This window comes from Haliotis asinina, chromosome 6 (assembly GCF_037392515.1).
Source record: "Haliotis asinina isolate JCU_RB_2024 chromosome 6, JCU_Hal_asi_v2, whole genome shotgun sequence".
Classification (NCBI taxonomy): Eukaryota; Metazoa; Mollusca; class Gastropoda; order Lepetellida; family Haliotidae; genus Haliotis; species Haliotis asinina.
The window spans coordinates 16,968,199-16,991,248 of NC_090285.1; the positions used below are offsets into that span (position 1 = coordinate 16,968,199).

Here is a 23,050-nt window from a genome sequence, read left to right on the forward strand (position 1 = left end):
TTTAGATTACCTTTCTTCAATGAATCGTCTGGCATATAAGTAGCTGAGAACGTTCTATTAATTGTACAAGTCTTGACAAATACAAGCGATTACTTGGTCTAGACAGAAAGGTCTTCCTGCCATGTCTACACCACTACCGATAATTTAGTACAAACCATGAACTTCTGTAGCGTACTGTGTTGGCTTCTTATTAGTACTCCGAAGCAAGGTTGATACGAAGCCAGTCAGGTCGGAAATAAATGCGGAAAACATATTTCCATATTCATAAGACATTTCTGAAAGATCCATTGTACGACCAATACTTTATCACAAGCATCTTGTAATGAGACACAATCAAATAGCCAGGATAGTGGTGTTCTCAAAAGCTTAGTGCATTCTGTTCTCCCTTTGATACCCCAACACAAACACATGCAAAGGAACGTCATTTTTTCATGTGGGAAAACAGTAACACGATGCAATGGGTAGGGTTGCAATAGACATTATTTTGTCAGTATTGTGTCAGACTGGGAAATGGTCATCACCTGTCCATTCAGTTTCAGGGTTTGGAGGAAACCAATTACTACCACATACCATTCAATTTACAACCTTATGGCAAAGGAGACACGTTTAGGGTGATCCATAAATAACTCCTTTTTAGTGCATTTTGAAGCTGGTATGACGAAGAGAAAGAGTTTTTATAGGGATAGCCACATACCATTCAATTTACAACCTTATGGCAAAGGAGACACGTTTAGGGTGATCCATAAATAACTCCTTTTTAGTGCATTTTGAAGCTGGTATGACGAAGAGAAAGAGTTTTTATAGGGATAGCCAGCTTCTTGAACGCCGAGGAATGGTTTGTTATTGTTATCCGACTTTTCATCCATTGTGAATTTCATGTGTGGATATGGCTGGTTGGGAAAGCAGATGGCATCATCGGTCGTGTTAATAATGACAGAGATATGGTCTATGCTCCTGAACCAGCACATGTGTGTAATGGCGAGGTGAATAGGGTCTCATCTTCTAGTTCTCTCATGTAGAGCATGATGTTGTTTTATGTTTAAAACATGTATCATGTTTCAAAAATGGTTTGCAAACCTAGTCAGTCAGCCTTGCCAATCCGCAAATGAGACTGAGACTCTTCCCCGTGGCACCACAATTAATGAGTGATAATGAAACCCGGCGAAGTCACTCATGTGTTATGTATTAATGCGCTACAACCGTCATGAAAAAATATGCATCGATTCATTGCTAAAAATGTCCAGTTTTAGGGTTTGGAAGAAACCAGTCACTGCCAGTTACCGTTCAGTTTACAACCTTGTCACAGTGGAGACGCTTTCTCTTGTGATAGTCGGACTGTGAAAATATACTAAACAGCAAAAGAAACGCATTTTTGTAAAAAATGAATTCTCACAGAAGAAAGTGTTAATGTTTATGTCTTCTATATGAAAAAACGTCACAAAAAGCCATAGTTGCGTTTCTTTTGTTGCTCAGTGTATACTGCAACGTAACTGGTAGCACCAGCCACGTGTAGATACCTCTGTGTTGTTTGTGAATTAGTCCAGAACTTAAATAATATAGCTGTCCCGATTAACGGGGTTTCATTATATTGGAACATAGGGTATGGTCGTTCCCTATATACCCTGCCTCATTTCAAGCTCAAATTTCAGAATATTTTCTATATACATATACGTTTATGGTCACTTTAATTAAACACGCTGAATGTGTACATGGTTTACATCAGAAAACCTGAAAATTATCTCCATTCCATCCAGCCTTTCCTGAAATCCAAAAAGACTAAACTATTGTACAGTAGGCTAAGTATGTTTTCCGAAGGTTCAGGCCTAGGGTTAATTATCATCTGCAGTAACGTTACTCGCTTCAGAGATCTCCGAAATCTCCCATCTCCCTGGAGCCCATTACCAAATTTAAATGGAAATATTTGTTATAACAAAATTATGTAATATTTTCAGCGACAAAGCTTTAGTCTCAATGTATCGCACACCCCTGTCATCATCGTAGTCTATTGATTGCTTTCGAGGTTTCATTTTGTCATTTGACATTTAATTTCCGTCGTTTTGTGGAATAACAGCTGGCAACATGTGGTAGAGATTTTTATGATATACGGAATGAGTTAAGAACGAACTCTATTGAAAAAGGCGCTATTGAGACCTAATCTCTATTGTTTGATTGAAATCACGATCAATAGTTTATAAATCACGAGGATTATTATGATTGTTTGAAGCATTGATTAAAGGCTATGGGCGTTTTCAAAATGATTGTGCACATTTTTTCCTTTTTTAAACTTCTGGAGCCTTTGTTAAAGTCAATTCAAGTGTGCTTTGGTGATTGAAATGGCGAGACATTACATACAGCTATAACTGACTTATTTCATTGTTGCTGACACAAGTGACTTAAGTGAGTGAGTGAGTTAATATTTAACGTCACATCGGCAATATCTCAGCCATATCGTGACGAGAACAGTTAATACTGAAATGAATCACATGTCTACTATAAAACCCGTCAACGAAGGACAGTAAAACAACTAGGATATTACAGAGTAGAATATAAAACTAATAACTATACGTAAAACGATTTATCTATACAGGACAATACAATATAAAAATGGGCTATAGATTGCTAGCAACTGAAGGTAGATCACCATACTAGGGACCATGGGGACTTATAGTACCTTTGCTACCTGCATGGACCCTAGCTGGATTTACATCATCCCCTCAGCCGTCAGCAAGTTGTGAAATCTAGCCATACAATAAAAGACATTTATTCTACGATTAAAAACCTGGAAATTTAGAATCTACTTTGAATGTTTGTGGACGTACGTACCAGTGACTTAAGCAATCATTTGGATAAGACAAGGTACAATATTAGCCCACTAGATATGAAAACGCCATTACTTCAGGAAGTAGGATAATAATCACAAATGAATATGGCAGTTATCAATGTGATTTTGTAATATGATATTTTCAGCTTTCTAGCTGTTTGACATTTATAGCAGTGAGTGTGTGAGTTTAGTTTTAATCCGGTCATAGCAGTATCACGGCGAGGGACACCAGAAATGGGCTTCACACATTGACCTCATGTGGGGAATCGAACCCGTGTCCTAGGCGTGAAGAGCGAACGCCTCAACCACAAGACTACCCCCGGAACCTATTACAACGCTAATGGAGAGGAAATGCTGATATGCGTTCAGATATGTGTTATTACGCAATCATGCTTTTAAAAATTGAAATAATTGTAGTGGTGGGTGCTCCTGTGCATATATCCCAGGTCAAACTACAGTTGACTGGATGGGTGTCATCGTGTTTAGCAACTTAACCTCAGAGAGTTTCTAGACCTTCCTGCTACACAACGAAGCACATGTGACACATATAGCCTCACCTTTGGCAAGTCAGCTTCTTCAGAAATCACCCCTGTTCACCCAGCAATGAATGGGTACCCGATGGGAAAAGTAATATATATGGTAAACATGTACGGCCCTGAACAAGCACAAATGCGTGGAATTTGGCCCTTATCTATAACCGTTATTAAATTTAAAGTACATTTTGATGAGTCAGCACACTGTAGGATATGAAAATACCTAGGGTTCCATTTGAATTTTGATAAAAACAGTCCTTGGAATCCTTTAAGCAATACTTGTGTATTTAATCAGTGAGAATTCTAAACCATGCTATGGTACAAAAGAAAATGCTATCAATTACTACTGGATCTTGTCTGATCTTTTATTTCCCAGTTCTTGGCAAAGTTTAGATTTGATTTTGCATTTTAATCACCTTGCCACCCACGTTATCAAATGTCAGATATCACAGAAGCAGCGCCAACAGGCTGGCGAGTAGGTGGTGAACTAACTGGGTTCATTAGTTTGGGGAAAGTAATGATAGAAATGTAACAACGCGTATGAGTAGCCAGAAGCTTGTAGCCAGTAGCCTCATCCTAAAGAACGTCTAAATATGATCCTGAAGATCATTTGATGTACATGTGTGTTTAATAATACTTAAACACTGCCGAGAGGGTTGTTTTGTCTCTGTGAAAGAATGTTTTAGATATGGACTTTTTTATATTTTTTCTCGAGTTCTACAGTCAGAATTGGGATCATTGAAGGATTAGTATTATCTATCTATAGTAGTATTATCTACCCTGAAATCTCCGAAAATAGTGTAGTGGGGTAGCGTAGTGGTTCAAGCGTTCACTCATCACGCCTGAAACCGGGTTCGATTCCCCACATGGGTACAATGTGTGAAGCCCGTTTCTTGTGTCACCCACTGTCATATTGCTGGAATATTGCTAAAACGGCATGAAAATATACTCTCTCACACACTCCAACAGGAGCAAGTATGATTAAGGCCCTTCAGGGACAGTCGACTTGTCAACTGCGAAATATTGGATTGAAGATTGTTAGATATGTTACAATGGAAAGCAAATAGTCACTTTTATTATATTTTCCTTTTTTGAACATATTTGATTTTTGTATTTTTGAAAAACAGTTTCAGCTATGAGCCAAGAGTATTCCGAAAAGATCATTGTAAGATCAACTATTGGTACCTTCAGCAACACCAGCAATATCCATAATCATGAGACTATTTTCATGAAACAGCGCTAAACAATTCGCTCACGTTCAAATGTTCTAGACCCTTGAAGGTCCGGGGAAGACGAGACCTTCAGCAAGCAATGCTTGCCACGAAAGGCGACTATGCTTGTCGTAAGCGGCGACTTACGGCCTCGGATGGTCGAGTTCGCTGACTTGGTTGACACATGTCATCGGTTCCCAAATGCGCAGATCGATGCTAAATTCGCTAAAACTAAACTCACTCACTCACTCAGTCACTCACTCAGTCACTCACTCAGTCACTCAGTCACTCAGTCACTCACTCACTCACTCACTCACTCACTCACTCAAATGTTCTGATAAGTTACCGATAACAACATATCATGATCATTGCCACCCAGATTGTATCACCTATTGCAGCACGGCCTATGAGTACGTTTACATTTAGTAGAGTTTAACAAAACCTAGTGACGACATAAACAAAGTCCCTTAATTATATAGGTCTTAATGGGCGAAAAGGGCTATTTTCCTTCCGTGTACTGAGGGTTAGAGTATAAGGTATACATACTGTCCGGATTAGAGAGGTTTTTTTTATCTATAAATCCCTGTGTTTAACTTCATTCGAGAATACAGGATGGATAAAAACGACAGGACAATGCACCCTCTTGTCCGGAACCTTTACAATCCGTACATGGAACACAACCTATTGGTATGGGCGGTGGGGTAGCCAGGTGATGAAAGCGTTCGATCCCTATTCAGAAAATGGGTTCGATTCCCATGAAGGAACAATCAGACACCTCGGAAGCAGTTAGAAACAGTAGAAACTAAAACTCACCGAGACGGGTGCTCCTTCCAGTGACGCTATGTTTTGATGTGTGAATTTCAGGACGCGACCCACAAATCACGAAACTGAGCCGAGAAATCTGGGAAGATGGCCGATCTTGTTTCAAGTATTACCGACATTGTTTCCGATAGGGGCGTTGTGTTTATGTTATTACCACTAAACTACCGATATCGCTGCAATGGTCTGCGTTTGTTTACATTTGAGATGCAATTCCTTCAAATTTGCCGTAATTCCTTCAGTTGCTTTGGGGGGTCTGAACAATGTATGAAGTGCATTTCTGGATTCTTGCTGTGATATTGTTGGAATATTGCTAAGGACGGCGTAAAAACCATACCCCCTCACTCCCTCACTCACTGTCAGTCTGATTCACTGTAGATCCGCATAAATTTTAATACGATCGACAACGTAAGGTCGTGTGTTGGCCTGGTTCATTCTATTGATTTCATTCTGTTGCAGCCTGATTACATTACACATGTATGTATGAGTGATAATAACAGTGTATTTAGTTTCAAACAGGGAAAGAAATTCAATTCTGTATATGCTATTTAAGGCACAGCGACGAGTTTGGTTTTACGCCGCATTTGGCAATATTCCAGCGATACCTCGGCGGGGGACACCAGAAAATGGGCCTGACACATTGTACCCATGTGGGTAATCGAACCCGGCTCTTCGGCGTGACGAACGAACGCTTTAACCACTAGGCTACCCCACCGCCCCTTTAACGCGCAACAGTTAAGTTTGATAACATCATTGACTTGAGTCTGACAATATTCAGATATAATGCTACTAAGTTACTAAGTGATGTGAGTCATATCACAGCGTACCAGTTAAAATTCACCGCCGCCATATAGCTGGAATATTGCTGAGTAAATTTAACTCGCTCACTCGCTGTGATTACTATGTCATCCTACCGGGTACCCCTTTACTGCTGGACGAACAGCGTACCAGTTAAAGTGAAAATTCGTAAACTAAAACGATGCTGTATCATTGATATTGATATTAACTGGAGTTTTATTTCTTACGTACAAACATTCACATTAAGCTCACTTAAACCTTTATGTCGATGATTTGTTTTTGTTTTACAACAAAGAAAAAACGCTTGAATCAGGAAACCTTTAAAGATAACAGATAAAGGGAGAAGAAATGTCAATGTGACACATGATATTGTGGTTCACTGTAGGAAAGGACAGAAAACTTAGAAACTCCGGAGAGAAGCTACTGAATACGGTACATAGATCATCAAGTCTTTTTAACATTCTTGTAGCATTTTGGCACGCTATCCAGAAAAATCTAGTCCCAAGGACGGATATCGTTTTGCCAGGAAAACATCTAACACTAAACTGAAAGCCATACACACATTTTAATAACTCAGGACAGGTTTACTTTCGATGATGTATCGAACGAATATATCTTTCACGACACAGTAACTTTTTATATTGCCTTGCTGCGGTTTAAGTCTTTAATCCCTATCTACTCACTTAGGAAATCAATACACGAAGTGGGACCATTATTCATTGGGACAGAAGCGCTGCCTGTGCTCAAATAACAATCCCTTCATCACGTACCGCGGATTTACTGAACGTAACGGGATATCTAGGATTATTTTTAGGTATTTGGAAAAGAGTAACGACCCCAATATCCTGAACTCATTTTTCTCATGGTGAGTGAGTGAGTGAGTGAGTGAGTGAGTGAGTGAGTGTGGTTTGAGGTCGATTCTAGTAATGTTCAAGCAATATAGGTGGGTGAGGGGGCGAGTTGGGTTGGGGTTGGGGGTGTACCTGAAATGGAGATCACACGTTGTACCCATATGGTACATCAAACAATATCATCACCGGGCTCCCTCGCCGCCCGCTCATATGCGTAGTGTGTGATTCTTTTCATTTACAGTGGATTTTGCTTAACGTGGGTTTCATTAATTATATTCTCTAACGAAACGGCAGTGAGTAGATCTTATGGGTTAAGTAACTAGCATTTCTAGTGATGATGGTGATAAAAATGATAGCAATATTTATAGTGAGCCAAATAAAGTTACTCTTAAGGATTCTGTATTATTACCCTGTCATTGAGTAAACCTCGTCTCCCTGGAAAGTATACACCCAAGCTGCTTCTGATTACTATGTGTCCCGTGAAGTTTCATGGTAAAATAGGCCTTCAGTAACCCATGCCTGACATAAAAGGATGACTATGCTTGTCGTAAGAGGGATCGGGTGGTCAGACTTGGTGCCTTGGTTGACACATGTCATCGGTTCCCAAATGCACAGATCGATGCTTATGCTGTTGTTCACTGGATTGTCTGGTCCAGCCTCGATTATTTACAGGCCGCCGCCATATAGCTGGAATATTGCTGAGTAAACTAAAGTCGCTAACCCGCCGTGATTACTATGTCATCCTGCTGTGTACCCCTTTACTGCTGGATGAACAGCGTGCCAGTTAAAGTGAAAATTCATAAACTTAAACGATGTTGGTATCATTGATATTGATATTAACTGGAGTTTTATTTCTTACATACAAACATTCACTGAAACCATTATATCGATGATTTGTTTTGATTTACGACAAACAATCAAAAAAACGCTGGAATCAGGAAACTTTTAAAGATAACAGATAAAGGGAGAAGAAATGTCAATGTGACACATGACATTGTGGTTCACTGTAGGAAAGGACAGAAAACTTAGAAACTCCGGAGAGAAGCTACTGAATACGGTACATAGATCATCAAGTCTTTTTAACATTCTTGTAGCATTTTGGCACGCTATCCAGAAAAATCTAGTCCCAAGGACGGATATCGTTTTGCCAGGAAAACATCTAGTTCTTGAGACACTTCATTTCCTAAACGTGGTTCAAGACATATAGGTTGCGACTTAACTTGTCAAGACAGTGGTACGTATCTGCCATTGAAAAGGATTCTTTGAAATCGCGTGACCCTTAAAGGTTAAGTGACAGGCAGTGTCGTTACATTCCAGCGTTACAGCGTATGCAAGTGATGTCAAACCTGTATGTGTTACAGATCTACACGTGTTTCCTATCACCTACAAGGAAATATGTCAATTATAGCTGCATGTGCGGTCAATGCATTGGTTCATGACTGTCTGGATCGCAAAACTATGACACACAGAGAGCAATTATTGCAACGCCTAACATATCAGATACGCTTAGCTGTATAAGATACGTGTAGCCATTTTACTTTCACGACTGATATTTTCCGTGTTGTGTTTGCCACCTGATTGCCTGCTTGTCTTGGTATGGAAAGCGTGCTGATGTTCGGAACCATGTAACAAACAAACAAACGAACAATTATGCAAATTATTTTCGTGGTTGTTGAGGCCGGGAATGGTATTTCGCAAGCACCTTGTGTCATCATTCAATTCCATTTATTTATGGACACTTTGGAATGCAAGGCAAGGCAAGGCAAGGCAAGGCAAGGCAAGGCAAGGCAAGGCAAGGCAAGGCAAGGCAAGGCAAGGCAAGGCAAGGCAAGGCAAGGCAAGGCAAGGCAAGGCAATCCAGTGCAGTGCAATGCAAGTGAAATATATAATATAATTGACCTTAGCCCTTCGTATCAAGGACTGTATGGTTGTGGTTAAAGTGTTCTCTAGTCACGCTGAGGACACGGTTTCTATTAATCACATGGGTCCCCCGCCGTGATGTTGCTGGCATATTGCTAAAAAGGCATCTCACTCACTCACTTGTAACATGCGAGGAATAGCTCTAAATGGCCTACGAGAAAGTCATTCTCTCCTTGACATTACAATGACATTATTCACTGTATATTAAACACTATGACTGTATATATGTACTATAGTTTCTTAAATTTGTTTTTCATTTTTTCATGCTTTGCATAAATTTATGACAGCTGTTTGTTGCATTTTGTCAAACTCTTTGTCAGAAAGTGACCACGGTGCAAAAAATTGGGGTTTCCAGAATTAAACTGTGACGAGTCACTGTTACATTTCAAACGAACCATAATGCTTTCATTTGACTTTCTGTAAGTCAGTGGTTGATGCTTTAGTTCGGCATGTCGATGGTTCGGCTTCCATTTAGGCTACAATACACACATCTAGTGCTTCCTTCCGCGTTTTAGTGGATAATTGTTATAGTTGCCGTAAATATAAGACTTACTGATGCGTACATAGCCTGTACGCCATGCACAGGATAATAAGCAAGTTTCCATATCCTGATTCCGATTAGAAAGATCGTTTTCTCTAAATTTAGAATTAGAATACGATATTACGTAACACGAGCAAGAACGCAGTGATACACCGATACAAAAATGTCTTCTCATTACCGGATATTTTTTTTAACTAAAAGACAAAAATACCACCAGAAATAAGAAACATGACAGCAGTGTGTGTGATGGACGTAAACCCCGTGACATCAACACCATCAGCTGAAGACGTTTCCATCCTCAACGGCGCCAGGTTTACAATGCATGAACGATGGGAATTTGAGCATGACACAATATCGTGTATTGTGAAAGTTGGAGTCGTGTTTTAATTTTAATTGTCTTATTGTGTCCTAGAACACAATGTTGCCCTTCTTTAATTGATAACCAAACATAATCTCGTCTGTACTTTTCATAATATTACCACTACACTTATCCTCATTAGAGTAACTTTATCGCTGTTACATCAGGTGTTCACTAGACAGGCCTACACACATGGGTGCTCGTCACACATTTTGGTGACAGGAACATTTTACTGATGCTTACGAAGCGAGTAGTTGTGTTACGAGCCTGGTGTTTTCTGAATCGCTATATCTGTTCGGACTGGAAGCGTTAAGACCAGAACGTGTTTCCAAGAAATGTAACAATACTTCTAGCATATCGATGATTTGTCATTTTGTCAGTAAGCCTATTAAAGCACCTGAAGTAGCCAAAAAAGACGAATAAACCCGCCTCGATCGTAGACCTACAAACAAAGGTGACCAAATACTCCCCACAAGGGTGTACAAAGGGAGAGGTGACTTCAACTTCTAATCATTAAACCGTTAAAATACTCATTCATTCGCTCCTGACAGATCCTTTGGTGTCTTCGTTTCACAGCCTTCTTAGACACCTTTGATCATCTTCCTTCTACCTGGATTTCAAAGAGGTGTCATATCATCCTCAAAAGCCAGAATTATTTTATGCGAAACATATGGACATTATTACACATTAGAGAACCCTTACGTTCGTCCAATGCAATTCCGTATTTTGATTTCTTCCTCATTTATCGTATGTTTTACGATCAACAGTTTTCTTTGATCGTGTTTCTAACAAATTCCTCGGCGTGGCATGACAGCTCTCGGACACATGGGATCGTTATTATTTGATCGTGATTAATTCGTTAACACATGTTTGTGATATGATCAGACATACAATCGCTTGTATCAGTGGGGTGTTTTGTTCGCTTTGGTTGCGTGAAGTACGCGAGTGCTCATAAAACTGCTCATTTTTCCTATCCTGCTTTCATGTTGTGGGTGAACATAAAGGTCAGAAATAAACAGATGTTTCCACTTAGGAGGGTTATCATCAACCTACTTAATGTAATACTGATGTAAATTGTACAAAAAATACTCTCACTAGGATAGGCATCATCAGGTAGGTATGCTTTACACTGACATACACATGCATCACAGATATGTAAAAACCATCAAAAATGTTTCAGTTGGATCAAACATGGATTTGTGATGTACAGACCAAGTAAAACCAGTGGTTTGAGCACAAATAATGATAAGTGTCTGTAGGATCAAAGTATTTTTTCATAATATCACATGTGTATCTGTTTTGACTGTTTATACCTCGGTATAATCCACTGACTCGGCAATGTAAATGTAAGATTTCATTGAAATCTATGCAGTCATTATATTTAATAACCGCGAACCTCGAAGTTGTCACTAGACGTGTCATCATACAGTAGTTCACGAACAGCGGATAAATCGAAGTCCCTAGGGTTAGATGCAGTGTGTATTATTGTTGATAAAAAATTGGTATATGAAATTGTTTTTCATCCACATTTCTGCATTGTGCATAATATGTGAATGAGTGAGTGAGTGTGTTTTTGCGTCGCCTTTAGCAATATTCGAGTTATCGGGGACATCCGAAATGGGCTACACACATTGTACCCACGTGGACATAATATGTAATGAGATAGACATCACATGTGTATGCGTGTTTCCACATCTGTTTATGCAACAGGGAAAAAAGAACAGTTTCCTAATTATCAGACAACTCTGCTAAAAGTAATTCCCTTGTACAAATCCGAATATACCATTAAACATGTGTTTGTGAGTCAATGTAAATAGTGATTACCACGTTGCATAAACATACGAACAACTCCGAGACGCCATGAACAACGTCTGCACTTGATGAAGGTCAGTCAAGGCGCATCATCTGTCTACTCCTCTGAACCTTAAATTCCGCCAGAAAATATCGAATTAAAGTGGAATATTTATCTACGCAACGTACATAGGATATGTCAGACGTTTAAAATATCACCCCATCGTCATTAGGTTATCCCCAGAGTCAGTTTATAGCGTCAGAAGATACTTGTGTGAGCCCACCAGCATTAGGACATTCCCAAGAAGCAGGTTCTGGCATGGACAAGATAAGATAACAGTAGGTAGATCTGACATATGTGTGTTTATAACAGGAAACGCGCCACATAGGGTATCGGGTCATGGCAGTTCCCCAGTTAGGGAAGATAGGGACAAAATAATGGTGGTCAGGTTCTGTGATATGGTTGATTGTGTGTCACCCTACCTGGTTGGAGTGGATTGTTGCTCACAATATCAGTCACCGGTTCAGACTCGATCATGCAGACGGTGTCGTCATACAGCTGGAATAGAGCCCAATTAGGTGTTAAACAAATACACGTGCCAGAATAAAAACAAACACGCCAAAATGCAAACAAACAAAACATACTAGACTGCAAACAAACATGCGAGACAAACAATCAAAAGCAAAGAACCCCAAAACTGAACACGTCAGATTGTAAACAAACACGCCAGAATGGAAACAAACATGTCAGAATGCAAGCAATCAAACAAACAATCGAATGATTCCACAGCTTATCGTCACACAATCTGCTGAAGCAATATCGTAATGTTTTATGAGGTAACGCTGCGAGGATTACAGTTAGTGGAGCGTTTCATAATTAACATTTTTGCTATTTTTTGCGCGTCTTTGTGTTTATGCATTAACCAGGTGTTTTCACCTCAGCGTGTTCTTGTCTTCGCACCAGAAGTTGCGCTGTGTCAATATCCATCAACACAAATGGGCCCACCACTGAAACACTTGTTGAATAATACTTGAAGTAAATGGATGGGAAACAGCCAAGAAGCGTTCTTGACCAACTATTTTTGATTTCTACAGTCTGCATAGAGCGAGTTACAGTTACTTTTTAACTGATACGGAACCAGCGTTTTCAAGGCCCGTTGCCAAGGAGACCAAACTTCGCTGTCGTGAGAAGGATTACACACGTCTTACATTATCAGCAAGCAACTGTTTGTATAATTAGGTTAAATCACCAGATATGGCTGTAATATATAACTGCACTGATAGCGTGAATGAATATTGTAAATATCCCTTATCATTTCTTGAGAGTGCATTTAGCAATAACATTCATGCCGATTAACACCTAGCGTGTGGTAAACGTGTTTGCCCATTGCACCTCAGATCATGGTTCTATTTCTCACTTGGTGCTGTGAGAACATTTTGGGACCATGATCCCGAATACCTGTCTTTTGAAAAATTCGTTTTGAAAGCCCTTATCAGCGCATCCAGAGATCATAGATTAACAAATATCTTGTTTTGAACGTATATATGATACAAACACATTGCACATTAGACCGAATACACATATTCCATTATATTCTAAACCATAGTTCACAGAGTTGTTGCAAACACCTTCAGAAGATGCTGAAAGACATTAATGTCAGTTTGTCATATTCAATGCTTATTGTCCAGTTATCATTGTGCACATAAGAAAACGTTATACAACCAGCTTTAGCTTTTTTCCGGACTTGTATGATGGCAATGTTTTGGTATTCGCTGTGTAGTGCCGTGTTTCAGCCTGCGTGGACATTGCCGTGTAATAAGTTGCTGCAGCAGTCTTTCAGCTCCCTCAAGTGAGTGACTGAGTTGAGTTTTACGCCGCACTCAGCAATACTCCAGATATATGGCGGCGGTCTTTAAATAATCGAGTCTGGATCAGACAACCCAGTGATCAACAACATAACCATCGATCTGCGCAACTGGGAACTTGTGACATGTGTCAACCAAGTCAGGCCTGACCACCCGATCCCGTTAGTCGTCCCTTACGACAAGCAGTCGCCTTGTGAGGCAAGCATTTGTGCGAGCCGTAACGCAGAAGACAAATGCACACGGTACAAGAGGGCGAAGTGTTGAGATGCCTCTGTGTACATTACACGTTTCTGAGACAGACAGAGAGATTCTTTTACGATTTCTTATCTTTGTTTGCGTATTTCCCCTTCTTCTGTACTCTTTGAACAAATGCTGGGAGGTGAGGTGAGGGAATGGGATGGGGAGGGGGATGGGTTAACAAAGCTATGAATAGTTAGTATTTCACTTCTTTTTGGTTTCTGTATAATTCGGGTGTTCAGCCTATTGGGAACATTAGGAACTGATAGTTTAATGTTCTTCAAAAGAGTTGATGTAGCTGAAAAACGCCCAGAGATTTAACGATTTGAGGCAACTTTCTTGTAGTGCCAATTAGCAAGATACAAGTAAACCATTTAAACAGGATTTCAGCATGGGAGTTGTATTGCATCTTCTTTATAGTGATGTCAACGGGTATCTGCCAACAGGGAAACCACTTCAGACTAATACATTGACGAATACGAAGGAATACGTTGAGATCAAACTTCTTTAGTCGGCTGTACAATTTCTGATAAGCAAAAATCAAAAAATGCCAAAACCAAAAAACAACCCCCCAAAAACAAATTCCAAAACAAACAAAAATAAAAAACAAACAAACAAACAAGTACAACACCCAAAAAACCCAACAAAAACCCTCCAAAACAACACCATAAAAACAAACAAGCAAGCAAACAACCCACCCCCCCAAAAAAAAACAACAAACAAAAAAAAAAAAAAAACAAGAACAACCCCCCCAAAAAACAAAACCAAAACAAAAAACAACTACAAAAAACAAAACAAAACAAAAACAAACAAACAAAACAACAAAAACAAAAACAAAATATACAAGACAACAATGAGGTGGGTTTCTGGTCCAGGCATAACTGAAGTGAGCGAATCAAATCACAGTTAGGGTGTTTCCTGTGAGCGACACTATACTGATCGCGGTCGTCCCTAAACACGCTGTCGGAATGAGGATTAGGAATGATAATTATGTTGTTGGCGTCACATAAACAAGTAGAGTTAAGAATTCATGTCTTGGCTACATCCTTTATGTAAATATCTGCACGATGGATATCCTAAATAACTCACTATGACAGTTATCATGACGCACACTTTGTAACCCACGACTTCATCTGGAAGTTCGGTTTATGTGAAGGATTAAATCACGTATGGCACTGAAATGACCGATAGGTGAATGTGATATTCATGCCCTGTGATTGGTTACGACAGAAAGAAGATTCTCAAATGCCACAATCGGAATAAGAAACACGCTTTATTTCAGTCAGAGAATATGCCAAAAGTAACTGACACGGAAGCAAATAGACAAGTAGTAATAATATAATATTAAGGATTTATGTTTTTGCGCATATATGAGATGACGCCAAATCATGTGCAATAATATCGTCAATTTTTCAAGACTGTGATGCGCTCATTGACTATACTAGTGTGTAAACGATTGACTGATCGATTGACCAGGAAAGATCTGAGACGACTCATGTGATGTGTGTTCTACTCGGTTAAGAAGTTCATGTATCTATATTATACTCGTTAGGAACATAGCATTACAAATATGATAAGCAGTTACAGTCTCCATATACGCTGTTACTCGGTCTTATAATGTACTGTGGTAGGGAAGTTAATACACACAATCGAACATTCTTCCTAAGAAGCCATCATATATTTTTAATCAAACTGATTAATGCCGATATATCCTACATGGTATGTTAGAAGCAAGAACACAAATGTCAAGGGAGTTTTTAGACAGTTAACAAGATACGGAATGCGGACTACGGATTGTTAATGCAATGGGAGTTGTACTGATCTGCACCGATGTCTATAATCACTATCTATAACGACGTAAAATCTGAACACCTAATGATGAATCGATTTCTTGTAAAGTTTCCTTATCCCACGGCAATACAGAGGTGATTTCATGTGAAAAAGACGTGAAAGCAATTTCAACTCACCCTCTTGCAATTATCATATATTCCATACGTAATATCTTTACATGAGATGAACTCTTAGGCTGAAGAAAACATCCATCCATGTGTGATTTTTCTGACAGTTGTTCAGAAACAAACAAGACAGGCTTCAACGTGGTGACCAACTATGTTGCAGAGAAGGAAATGAATAGATGTTTTTCAAAGCGACAGTCCCTCGTACCAGCTTTTCTGAACTAAGCCAGAAGCTAGACTGACATGTTTTCTTTATGTACTTAATGTACTTAATCAGTGAAATGTTGTGCAATAAAACATTATATTACTTACAAATCTTGTCTCATTTGCAGATATTGATAAGTTTGGATAAGTAAAAAACCTGATAAGTAAACAATTTTGATGAGTCCCTAGAAAGTTAACTTATCAGGTTTCCAATGTATCTATTCAATGGCGTTTCAACTGATACGAACAACATACATTTTTGTTTTAGTATGGTTTCGGTTTCTGATTTACCCGAGTCTCGTTCTGCCTTGTCATATTCATTTTCTATAAGAAATTTTCACACAGTTTAAAAAATACATTTACAGTGGAAGCTGTCTAAACCGGCATCTGTCCAATCCGGCAAGTTGTCAGCACCGGCATACAATCTAAGCCCCATCCGTTGCTTGAACATTTACCATTAGCTCTACAATCAAGCACTTTGTCTAAACCGGAATTTTTCTTCGGTCCCACTGTGAGCCGGTTTAGACAGCTTCCACTGTACTTTTGTTTCGTCATGAATTGTGTTTTTCAACAATTTAATTTATCTAAACCTTGTATCCTGTACTCTCCAATACTAAATGATACCACATGTATTGTCCAACACGATATCATATATATCACACGCTCGTACCCTGTGTTCTCCAACACGACATCATACCTGGTGCTTGTACCCTGTATTCTCGAACACTGCATCATATAGCACGCTTGTTCACTATCATATCTGATGCTTGTACCCTGTGTTCTCCAACACCATATCATACCTGATGGTTGTACTTTGTATTGTCCAACACAATATTATGCCTTCTCATATCCAGTTTCTATGTGAAATTTTCTGACAGTTTAAAAAATACATTTAGTTTTGTTTCTTCATGAATTGGGTTTTCCTAGAATCTAATTTATCTAAACCTTGTATCCTGTATTCTCAAATACTATATCACACCACATGCTCGTACACTGTATTCTCCATCACGAAATCATACCAGATGCTTGTACTGTGTATTCTCCAACACGATATCATAACCCATGGTTGTACCGTGTAATGTTCACAATAAATATGCTAATGAAACGTACACGAGTTTCCCGTTAGAAGCTATAAGTCAATTACAGTTCCATCTGTGTGATAACAACACACGCTTTCTCATGCTAACACAGAGGGGGCACCATAAATCTATTTGACAATGAATTCATTCTCACTAAAGGCAATGGTCGATTACGGCTTTCCTCAAACCGACCCCTTCACGAAACGTAGGTTTATTGGATGGAGCCAGTACTGACCATGATACGGTAATGTCAGGCAGTCACTTGGAGATCAATGAAGACGCCGTCCCAAGGTTCCGTCTTCCACATATATCGTGGTCCAGTAGGCAATTCCCTAAATGAGAACAGAAAGAAGCGTTGGTCGAGCGAGGGACATAATAGTCCCATATGTACCAGAATTCTATTCAGTACATTGTGGCCGGTAATATTGATTCCTTCAGCCTGACTGCCTTGTATTCTGGGAAAGAAAGGACCGAAATGAAGATACATGTCACTTCTGGAACGAAATATTGGTTAATAAAGGGAGGATGTGCCTTTCGCTTACTTTATGGCGCTCATCTGCTTCAATGAGGCATGGCTGTCAGTTATCTTCATAACTGCACCAGAATAATACTGAAATACTAAATACTATTGAAGTACAGTATTATTCTGCCAATAATTGTAGTGCCATCAATACTACTTACAAATATTCCCCATGACGAGATATTAAAATCTCGACAGCAAATCAAACTGATTTCATTTGTGAACTATTACCTTCCTTTCGAGGCACACAATTATAATATAGCTTTAACATCTTGTGAGTGAGTGAGTTAATATTTAACGTCACACCATCTTGCAAATATTTAGAATATTTGCTAATCTTGTTCATTTCGCATCACACACATTACACAGGCGTACACGCCAAAGACATCGTTAAAATTACAGAGTAATCAGTAATGACGCCAGATGTTTTGTCATAGATGTGCTCTTGATGACATGATTATATAATGGTGACACGCCCTGTTTTGCGATCATTCCAACCTGACGGCATAGCAGTCATTCAGGATCGATAAGTCTTTCACATTTTGACGTGGACTATTTAAAAAACGCACAATATGACATTACCAGACGATTCAACGCTTTCTTTCAAATACCAAGATGTTATTTCTTATCCAAAAGCGACATGACTGTGTGTTAGTTTGAAAAGATCATGTTCTTGCAATCTCTTGCAATCTTTTGCCATCATTGGGACGAAAATTTTTTTTCCAGTCCTTCCAGTATTAGATGTCTTGTCTCTCACCCACTTATACATCTTCATTCTGGATTCTCAGTAGGGAACCTATGCTGTCTTTACTTGCGCTGAAGGTTTGGGTTCACTCTGACATGTCCTGCGATCTGATAACCATGATTCATTGCTGGCTGGAAGCCACTTGCCAAAGCTTGGGGCAACTCTCTGGCGTGTGTGTCGAGGGAGTTGTACACCATGCATTCATTTCATTTGTTCGTAGTTTACCGCATCTCTCAGTTATATTCCAGCTATAAATTATGTTCCGATCTGTGAATAATCAGAATAATCCTTACGACGCGGGCTTATTTATTGCCCATGTCCTGCCATGAGAACTATAAACGGTGTCTGTGTCAGTGTCTGTGTCTGTGTCTGTGTCTGTGTTCTTATTCACTTGTGTTGTTGAGAGATATTTCGTGAGACAAAATGCAAAGTTTGGTTAAAGTGTTCTTTTCTGTCTGACTCACCTATTGTAATATATTGCCACAACCTAGAATACATTCAGACAGAACTACATTAAAAGCACATGCATTTATGCCTGTCATTGAAAATAGGAACGTGTGAGTTCATATAATTTTAAACAATCTGTCAAAGATTAAAGTGAAGATGAAAGATAATGGGGAACACAGACTGACCATCTCTGAAACTGCTCCATCCCGTCTCTTCTGAACAGTAGTTTCGTCTTAATTGTAGGTGTTGTGATTGGACCACAGAATCTTGATAGAACCTTTGAACAAAGTGTCGTAAATAAAAACCACTAAATGACTGAAAACAGAGACAATAGTATCCTTCATTATTTACTAGTACATGAATGAATGACACGTAAGGTAATGTAGTTACATTACTTGAAATTGTATATTGAGATTTCTTTTTCAGGCCTACCCCCGGAGTTGTACGCCATATGGGAGTCATATCCATGGAGATTTGGGGCAGCCTTCTGCATCCTGCGTCACTCAGTGATGGAGATGACGTCATATGCGTCAGTTCTGACAATCACAGCCTTCACCGTAGAGCGTTACTTGGCCATCTGTCGTCCTCTTCAGGCACATCGTATGGCGGGTCTGTCTCGATGTCTCCGGACCATCGTCGCTATCTGGGTTGTCTCCATCCTCGTGGCTCTTCCCTTCTCCATCCACACCCGAGTGTTCCACGAGCTGCACCATCCAATCACGAAAGAACCTATCCCAGAATCCCTCATCTGCAACATCCGGATTGAGTGGCGAGGACGGATGACTTACATGTTCCAGATCTCCACCTTCCTGTTCTTCGTCACACCCGTCGCCGTCATCATCTGTCTCTACATACTCATCGGCATCGCTCTTAGAAAGTCACAGTTAGGACGAAGAACGTCGGAAGAGTCTAAGTACGGCAGTGGCAAAATTAGACCTCCATCACAGCCCAAAAGAGTTGTTATTCGTATGTTAGGTAGGTAGCAAGCGTTTGTTTTTGTGAGTGATGAAATTGGTGACCTCAATGTCTTTATCGAAGCTATTTTATTTATAGAAAATCATTATGTCATGTGGTCTGAAAACTCAAAAGCAATATAGATCTTAGACGATCACTACTAATTAATGTTTAAAGTGAGGTTCGGCTATAATTCTGAATCGACAGTGATGTATAAGCCGACACCTGACGTGACGAACAAACGGGGCACTTGTCTCTGAGGTTTTCATATATGTATATATACAACAACTAATAGATGTCACTGGAACGAGTCGTAAGAATTCAAATGTCCGCTGACTAAATACGTGAGCTGTACGCCTGGTTTGTTTGATTGATCTAATTCGTTATGTCGTGCGTGGTGAGTCCCAGGGTCCCCGCAGTGATGTCTCAATCCATCCAACGTCTCTGTTCTCGGTAATGGTGTGGTTGTCCAGCCAGGAACGTCTTCGCGTGGCAATTACGAACTGACAAATAACCCGTCAAGAAGGAATAAAGAAATAATTTGTTAAGGCAAGGGATCACAGGAACTAATACCAAGTGTAACTTGTGACTCGTTAGTGGTACAGTATCATTACAGTATTGTACGCTTCATGTCCCTCTTTTCTCTGTTGATGTTGTAAGCTGTTCAGATAATCAATATTGTATACGGAGTCTTGCCTTTCAAAAGACTGTTCGATGAGGGTAGGCTAGTAGCTTAACCATTCACTCGTCCCGTGACCCCAGTTCCACTCTCCACATGATACAATGTGTAGGGGCAAGTTTTGGTTGTCCCTGTCATGTTATTGCTGGAATATTGCTAAATGTGTGTTAAAACGAAACAGACTCGCTAATTCACTCTCAAAATGACTCTCAAAACATTAAACAACCAAAAAGCAAAAAAAAGAAAAAAAAAGAAAAGAAACAATATGAACATATTTATAGTATTGAGAGCCATTAAAAACGCAATTTGACATTTATGCTTTCTTTACCCACGCAAATGTCAACAGATATAGATATTACTGGCAGATATGTTTTAAATGAACATCTGTGGATAACTAAATCGGAAAAGGTCCAGTCAACAACAGTATCGGTGACGCAACAACGACAAATGGAGGGGTCACTTGCAGTCAATATCGTGTGTGTTTACCGTGCACTGCAAGACAGTCTCCGGGGTCATTGGAAGGCACAGATTTCTCGGAAACAGCTGTGGAATGGTTTGCCAGTGATGGTGAAGGACTGATGTCAATTCAGCACTTAGCTCTGGTCATGGCATTAGCTCTTCCAAAACGACCATGTTCAAAAACGCAGTTTAGCGCAAGTCTTTCTTCTCGACGTCGATAAATCCGTTGACGTCCATTTGCAAAGGGTAAACCTGCATTGCGGCGTCTTCGAACCCTGGGCGCAGACGTGACGGTGTCTTGTCCCATTGTCCTCTGTGCAGTATCAGCAGCTGTTTGGGACCGATTTCGCAACTGGATATTGCGATCCTGTCGAGCTGTCTTCAAAGGTAGTGCACCAGGTCGTACAAATGCAAAACTTCCGGTTGACTAGTCTGTCGTACAGACCCCTGAGGTATGAATATCCAAGAAAGCCCACGCAAGTCTAGAATATGTGGCAAGTCTAGATTTCCATAGCTTCTGAAAACCTGTTCTTTGCAACGAAGAAATGTGCAACATTTCGAATACCTGTAATCTTCATATTTATTAAAACTTTGGATCTTTGCGCCGAATCGGGATTCCCCAAAAGTCGATAACATGTGAAGCCCATTTCTGGTGTTCCCCGTCTTTATAATGCTGGAATATTGCTAAAAACAGCGTAAAACTAAATAACTCACTCACTCATCACTTTTGGATACTGGTTCATCAACGCATGATGAAATTGGTTTCAGCCCAAATTTTCTGAATGTGGAGAAAGATTCATCTCTGCATTCGCATGTACCTTCGTCCACTTGCTGTGAGACAAGCGTTCTTTGTGGTTTATGCTTCTTACGAATTAGTGACAAACGGTTTTCAATCCGTACCTAAACGCAAGTAAACTTCAACTTAACGATGGGATTTCCTTTCTGCATATGGAAGTTACCAATGAGAGATGATGAATAGTCATTCCATTAAAACCAAAATACCCCTATCATGTTTACTTCGTTTCAGGATTAATAATCGTGACCTTTAACTGCCGTTTACTCATGGGTTAGATATTTATCTTATCTCATGAGAAAGCTATCAACGCTTGTTTACTCAAGCTGGACAAAAAGCGCAAATAGAAATTGAAAATAGAAACGACAGGCCAGTTAAGGAATCTTAAAACGTTACATTTTGTGTAACATGTGCCAAGTCAAGATCATAACAGATTCTTCCCAGGAATAGCGCGAATAAACATCCAGGAAATTGGACATTAAACACATCCATGACGTAAACCTGTGGATCAAGGACAAACTAAACGTGGGTGTGCTAATGACCATTCAACGGGGAAGAGAACGTGGCTGTTGAGGTCATGAGGGATGATTACGACGTTGACGTTAATGACGTTCAGACAGAGCTTATGACACTCGTAAACACTTGAAGAAAGTATCCCCATGCATAAAGTAGTTGGATAGAATGTGTTTTGATGCTGCTTCTCATACAAGAATACCGCCTGGATGCAGTCACAGATAAATGATGTAGATGTTTAGGGGCGATTCTGATGGGATGTTTACCTTAAGAGTTCTTGCTTAGCCTGAGACAATTTTCCCGTGAGAATGAAACCATTCATTCTTTGCCAGGCGCCAGTAATAAGATATTCGTTCTTTGGTTTACCCGCCGCAGTATGGAAGATATTCCAGATACATGGCGGTGGTCTGTGAATAATCGAGTCTGGACCACATAACCCAGTGATCAACCACATGAGCATCGACCAGCGCAATTGACATACGATGAAATGTGTCATCCAAAGTCAGTGAGCCTGACCACCCAATCCCGTTTGCCACTTCTTACAAGCATAGGATGCTGAAGACCATTTCTCGCCCGGATCTTCGCGGGTTGTAATGGAAGTGTTAGGACGTTATTGTTGTATGAGTGAGTGAGTGAGTGAGTTTAGTTTTACACCGCACTCAGCAGTATTCAAGCTATATGGCGGCGGTCTGTAGATAAACGAGTCTGGACCCGACAATCCAGTGATCAACAACATGAGCATCGATCTGCGCAAGTGGGAAGTTTCAACCGATGACATGTGTCAACCAAGTCAGCGAGCCTTACCACCCGATCCCGTTAGTCGCCTCTTACGACAAGCAGTCGCCTTTTATGGCAAGAATGGGTTGTTGAAGGCCTATTCTACCCCGGGACCTTAAGGGGTCTTGCCAGAGCATAACATATCAATATAATATTGTTTGTGTAGGGTGTCTGTATGC

At 39.9% G+C, this 23,050-nt stretch overlaps 1 protein-coding gene across 1 annotated transcript in view; it reads left to right on the forward strand.

Moving 5' to 3' along the window:
• Positions 1-23,050, forward strand: part of LOC137286903 (neuropeptides capa receptor-like) — a 33,508-nt gene that overhangs the window by 5,352 nt on the left and 5,106 nt on the right. The window contains exon 2 of the mRNA XM_067818925.1: positions 19,123-19,671. Coding sequence (XP_067675026.1) covers positions 19,123-19,671 — 549 coding nt within the window. The remainder of the gene's footprint in view (positions 1-19,122; positions 19,672-23,050) is intronic.